This window comes from Mugil cephalus, chromosome 1 (genome assembly GCF_022458985.1).
Source record: "Mugil cephalus isolate CIBA_MC_2020 chromosome 1, CIBA_Mcephalus_1.1, whole genome shotgun sequence".
Taxonomy (NCBI): domain Eukaryota; kingdom Metazoa; phylum Chordata; class Actinopteri; order Mugiliformes; family Mugilidae; genus Mugil; species Mugil cephalus.
Window position 1 is genome coordinate 2,378,889 of NC_061770.1, and position 6,000 is coordinate 2,384,888.

At 41.5% G+C, this 6,000-nt stretch overlaps 1 protein-coding gene across 8 annotated transcripts in view; it reads left to right on the forward strand.

Annotated features, from left to right (window-relative positions):
• Positions 1-5,800, forward strand: part of mib2 (MIB E3 ubiquitin protein ligase 2) — a 41,553-nt gene extending 35,753 nt beyond the window's left edge. For all 8 annotated transcript variants that reach the window (XM_047591691.1, XM_047591709.1, XM_047591700.1 and 5 more), the window contains 4 exons: positions 1,618-1,796; positions 1,995-2,188; positions 2,795-2,860; positions 3,154-5,800. In XM_047591691.1, coding sequence (XP_047447647.1) covers positions 1,618-1,796; positions 1,995-2,188; positions 2,795-2,860; positions 3,154-3,395 — 681 coding nt within the window. In that variant the 3' untranslated portion in view covers positions 3,396-5,800. The remainder of the gene's footprint in view (positions 1-1,617; positions 1,797-1,994; positions 2,189-2,794; positions 2,861-3,153) is intronic.
• Positions 5,801-6,000: the final 200 nt, after the last annotated feature.

The window sequence follows — 6,000 nt, forward strand, 5'->3', positions numbered from 1 at the left end:
GGTTACTAAGAAGACTGAAAGTAATGTTGGGAAAACCGATTAACATAGCGTTAAGCTATAGTGGTGTAAATAAAGACTGAAGGAAGGGCTGAGGACAGAGTTGTAAACAAAAGCTGAGGCAATGAATGTTAAGATATTTGCTTATAGTCCAGAGGGCTAATTTGAGGTTAGGGGGTTAGTTTACTTTACCAAGTAAACAACGGTGTGAAAGGTAAGGTGAGGGACAAGCAGTGAGTCAGGTGGCATGTCTTTAAAGAGAGTGCTAATGGGGGAGAAAGGACTTTGGTTTGTTGTCTAAACAAGGATGGAGAGTGGGATTAACTGAGCAGAAAGTAATAAGGTAGGAGTGCAGTGAAGTGGTAGTCTTCATAAATTAATTACGTCTTATGTCCACAGTGCATGGCTTTTTTTTTGAGAAGGCTAAACTTTAAACATTTATTATACGGTCTGAGAGCTGTGTGAATTTGACAAATTAACCCTCAACATTTAAGATTTATTTTCCTAGAAATAAAGATTACCACGGCTTTGGCTTTAATCTCATACTGTGGCTTTAAATGAAAGTACTGGCAAGAGACTGAAGGTGATGCTGGAGTAAAAGGAGGACGGAAGTACTGAAGGCTTGAGAAGGGAAGAGGCTCCACTTAGTGAAGCAATACAGTTTTGGCAAAGATGGAGCTTTAGTTAAGATGGCTGTGATAAATTTAGGAGGACGCTGTAAACACGCCACGTCTTTTTTTGCCCCAGCGGACGCCTTAATAATGATGCCAAAGGGTTGGATAGGATAATGCTAATGGAAGCATGAGACTTCTCTTAAATTTAGTGGTTTTGTGAATGAGTCCAACTAGTAAAGCCGTAAGTAGGAAACTAGATCAATGAGCTGAAAGGCACTAAAAAATATCTAAAGCTGAGGGGAGATGGAGGAATAGGTGATAATTCTCAGTGCACGCTGAGTGACACGTCTCACATTATACACAGTCATCTGACTCGGTCTTAATATAAGAAGATATCGATTTGTGCAGCTTTAAGCAGCGGCTGAAGGATTTGTTCACCGGATGTTGATACTGTAACTGTACCCACCTGGTGGTGAGATTCAGAATACTAATGTCACAGTGTGTCATTTAACCTTTTTGTGAGAGAGTGATCCACTCACCAAGAGCCAGGTTCACATTCTTCTCTAAGAGACCTTGAATCTGTGCTGCTCATTTTATAAAAGCTCTTTAAACACTGTCCTGTCAGCCGGTGTAGATATCATTGCACCAATGAAGAACGTCCTTTACAGTCTACATGACCGCAAACACTGCAGCTCTACTCAGCATCCTGGACCTCTGCCAAGCCAACACACACACGCACACACACACACACAACCATGAAGGTGGCTAGACTTAAGTGCTCAGGGCTGTTTTGGCTGCCGTCAGCAGATGAGTTATTGAGGTAGTTCTTCTGTACTGATTAGAGGTGGTTTTATGTATTAGCTGGATTTTGCTCCAAGTATACTCTACTTCCACCATTTGCACAATATCCTCTCATTGTCTTGTTTGTTGTATCATGCTCTAAATCCGACTTCTTCTTTCTTTCTTCTGCGTCCTCTCTTCCAATCGTCATCCTCTGTGTTCACAGTTGAACTCCTCGGGTCTTCTGGGGAGCACTGAGCTGAGCGTAGGAACAGCTATCGCCTGTTTTCTAGCACAGGAAGGTGCAGACATCAACTACGCCAACCACAAGGGCAAGAGTCCTCTGGACCTGGTGGCAGACAGCAGCATGCTGCAGCTCATCAAGAGCTTTTCTGAGAAGCACAGGTAATTGTCTGACAAAATATGGTTGAAATTATGAAGCTGTTGGATTCTATTTTTATACATTCACACCTCTGTTTGAGACTGGCAGAGGATTTATTCATGATTCAGACGAACAGAAATAAGTTCCTAAGGAATAAGAGCTGTACGAGTCACTGGATGAGCTAAAAGTTTGTGTGCGTTACTCTATTTGTTGTCTGTCAGGTTGCAGCGTCTGCAGGCCATCACATGTGGACAGGGCCTGAGCAGTGCCAGCCTGCGACGGGTCCACACAACACCCAACACCATGACCAACCTGGTTCTTCCCACGCCTCCGGGGCCCAGCGAATGCCTCATCTGCTCTGAGCTGGCTCTACTGGTCCTCTTCTGCCCCTGCCAGCACAGTGTGGCCTGTGAAGGTGGGTGGAGATGAGATGAAGCTGTGGTTAGTGGGTGGGTGGGTGGTTATAAGTTAAGATAAGGTAGCCATTTATTTATCCCACACAGTGATTGATGGGCAGATAGCTGTTGTGTACACACAAAAAAAGTCTCCTGTGTCGTTCACTTTCTATCTTGGCATCACCTGTAGATAATGGCGGTGACAGCAAATGATTTAATACTACAGGTCACAGAGGACAAACAGTCATTTTAATCAAGAGGTCAGACAATAACTGGGGTTTTTCCGTCATTCTCTTAGAGAAGATCTGATTCTGTGCTGCTCCAGTGAAGCTTCACTGAAGTTAAAAAGTCTATGAAGGGTACAGGGTTAGATACAACAGTAAGCTCACAGAGAAACACATTGCATTTCCTGTGATTATTTCACAATAAACGCCACTAACACTGATTTTGTAAGACTGAAAATTGCTTTCATCACTGGGCCAGACGCTCAGTTACTAGTGTCTTCCCCCATTCTGTGATTGGTTGAGACTCAACAGATATGTATTTAAATGAAAATCTTTGATATTTGGTTGAGATTCAATAACATGTCATTTGCACTGTAAAAATGATATTTCCTGTCTGAACAGAATGTGCCCATCGGATGAAGAAATGCATCAAATGCCAGGTCACAATCACCAAGAAGATCAGGCAAGGTAAGAAGTGTCCTTGTACGTTGTTATCAGTCTTCAGACCAAAGTTATGTCATTCTCCCCCCTCTCTCTATATATACATATATAAATGTGTGTTTGTGTGTGTGTTGTATGATTTTTCAGTCAGGCTTCAGTATGGCCATGCTCATTTGCTATAGTGTGCAGCCTTATTATATTTGATCCAGCTGCAGAGAGAAACAGCAGGGCAGTGTCATCTTGCACAGTACTGCACGGTTTGCAGAAACTGGCTTGACTTGAAAATGTACTCTTGCTGAATGACCTCCCTCCCTCCACAGACCAAACGGAGGTGGACTGCAGCCCTGGCACAGAGAACTCGGAGCAGCACAACCTGCTGGAGCAGCTGCAGTCTCGCTACCGCCAGATGGAGGAGCGGATCACCTGCCCCATCTGCATCGACAACCACATCAAGCTGGTCTTCCAATGCGGACACGCCTCCTGCATCGACTGCAGCGCCGCGCTCAAGACCTGCCCCATCTGCCGACAGACCATCCGTGAGCGGATCCAGCTATTTGTCTGAGTCCTTTCAGCTCTTAATGGCCCAAAGAGGATATTGGAGTCTAGGGATGGAAGGGGGCAACTGTTACCTTGGATGACCCCACTGAGCTATACATCACTATGAGACTCTGTGTTACATTGCTGAATCCACAGTTTGTTACATTTTGAGTAGTTTCTCTCTCGAGCAACCCAGGCAGGAACATGTCCATCACTATAATTTTGTTTTTCAACACCAGAACTGTTGTTCAGATGGGCCTGACAGGAATCAGACAAGTTGTGAGGTAATGCTGCCACTCTAATTGGAAAGCTGGGAGAATAAGACCCCCCCTCCTCAACCTCTTCTTTTCCTGACTCCCACCCAGCCTCCGCCTCTTGTAATCTGTCCTATTGTTGCTGCTTTCAGTGGATGTCTGTTACCCATCATCCTCTCTGGCTTTCTGGCCTCTTCTGTTTACAAGGCTGCACAGAAATCAGTTCTCGTCTTCTAGCTCCTCAGCCTGTCCTGTGAATTATGTTTGCTCACTTTTGTATCAATCTCTTAATAATCAGTGTTATTCTCTGCAGAGGGAGTTGGTATAACTAAAGGCTCTCTATAATAGTCCCCAACCAGTTGTCTGTATGCAAGGGGAAATACACACTATATATGCATGAATATATGCATATTGAAGCTGAAAATGACTGTGTTGTCATGGGTGATTCGTTGTTGTTGTTAATTTCTCTCTGGTTATATTTGTGGTTTTCAATGTACCTACGAGTGCAGAGTTTTATTTATGTGTGAAAGGTGGTATTACTTAGTAATGTCCTTTTTCAGTTTGCTTGGAAAGAAAAAGTTTCTACTGACGTTCACCCCAAGCCTATGTCCTCTACTCAGGGTATCAAATCATTGAAAGCACTTGGGATATACATCAAGGGTTAAAGAGCCCCTCCAGACACACATACAGTTTAGAGCATTATAGGAGGGTCACTGTACAAAAATATAAACATACATTGTGCATATTGTCGAAGAAATGCACTAGAAATGCTCATTTCACTTAATCAGCCACATTTCCTTTAGTGAAATGAATGATTGCAGAGCACATTCTGCAACTAATTTGACATTTTCCTTCAAAATACACACAAATGAAATCCTCAAAGCCTCCCTGAACACCAGTCAGCTTTATTTCTGTTTGACTTTGAACAGAAAGTATCATTATAGTCGGCCCGTATGAATACCACATCTGTGTATCGTCCAACTGGGTTCGGGTTCACGCTTTAAAGGAGGATGTTCACATTTTGTTACCTACGTACCAGATGTATTGTAAGATATAGAATCCGAAGGGCAAAAACATGACATTGTTGTGTAGCGTCTGTAGTTCTACCTTCCAAAGTCCAGTCATTTCTCCCAGAAACCCCTCGCTTTCTCCTCTGGAGTTCTGGATTGTACATCCTCTTCATCCTTACTATTGTTTTGGTGTGTTTTCTTGAAGGGCTTATGAGAAAAAAAATCTATTTTAATCTTAATTTAATTTTTATTTTCTATAGTAAAAACTAGAGACAGGAGTTGTTCTTTTTTGTTTTCCTTAGATCCCAAATTTTGGGAGAGCCAATGTTAAAGATGTACATTTGAATGTTAGAGGGGGGGAAATGTATCCTGTCTCACTCTGCCTTTTTTATGTGTAAAGAAAAAAAGATGTAAGAGAAGGAGCTTGAGAAAGCAAAATGTTCCTCGAGGTTTACTTTGATGAAAGAACTGTTACATCAGTGCCAAATCGCATGAGGATGTGCACGGGCATGCACGCCTGAAATTATCTAGACGCACCATGCTAAACCCCTCCAACCTCTAGTGAGGGTTCTATTATTCCAGCAGTGAAGTAAAAGTGAAGTAAACTAAAAGCAAATTTTATATTTTGTTTAGTCCAGAGTCAGAAGTATTGTCTCAGCGCGTTGCAGTTGAGCTTCTAGTCTTCTAACTTCAGCAGTAGTGCTCTGAACCTCCTCATGTTCAAAATGAAAGACAAAGTTACACTCACTTCCAAAATACTGTCAGTTCCGTATGGTTTGGACCTTTTTACAAGTATATATATTTATATTTTGAGAGACATTAAAAATCAAAGGACATGTTTCTTACAGAAATTTCAGCATTTTAAGGATTGGTGTCCTACGTTGAGGGTTTTACAGGCAAAGGCAATAATGTTTTAGAAAAATAGGGAAGATGTTTGAGGTTTTTTTTTTTTTCTCCCTGATAAGGAGGTTGCTGTGAGAGCGGGAAACATTTTATGTATAAAAATTCTATTAAAGCAGCAAATGTTACTGTTGGTGTTTGTACAGTTCAGCTCTTGGAGTTCTGATGTTGGCCTTACTGTCCATTCCTCCTCTGTTGATGTTTTTTTTTCAGTTGTATTCTGTACAAAAATATTTTGCAATAAATATGGAACTGTTTTCTAATGATTTGCTGGCATATTTAGTTTTATTCGTTACATAAAAAAAGTCAATATAAGTTATTTAAAGTTATGTTTTTTACTTCAACAGTGTCCATCAACTCATAAGTATCAGCTACAATCGAGATAATGTTAGCTAACATTAGCCACCAAATATCTGATCTTTTTTTTCAAATGTATGGTAGTATTAATGCCACTGCAGCAACAAAA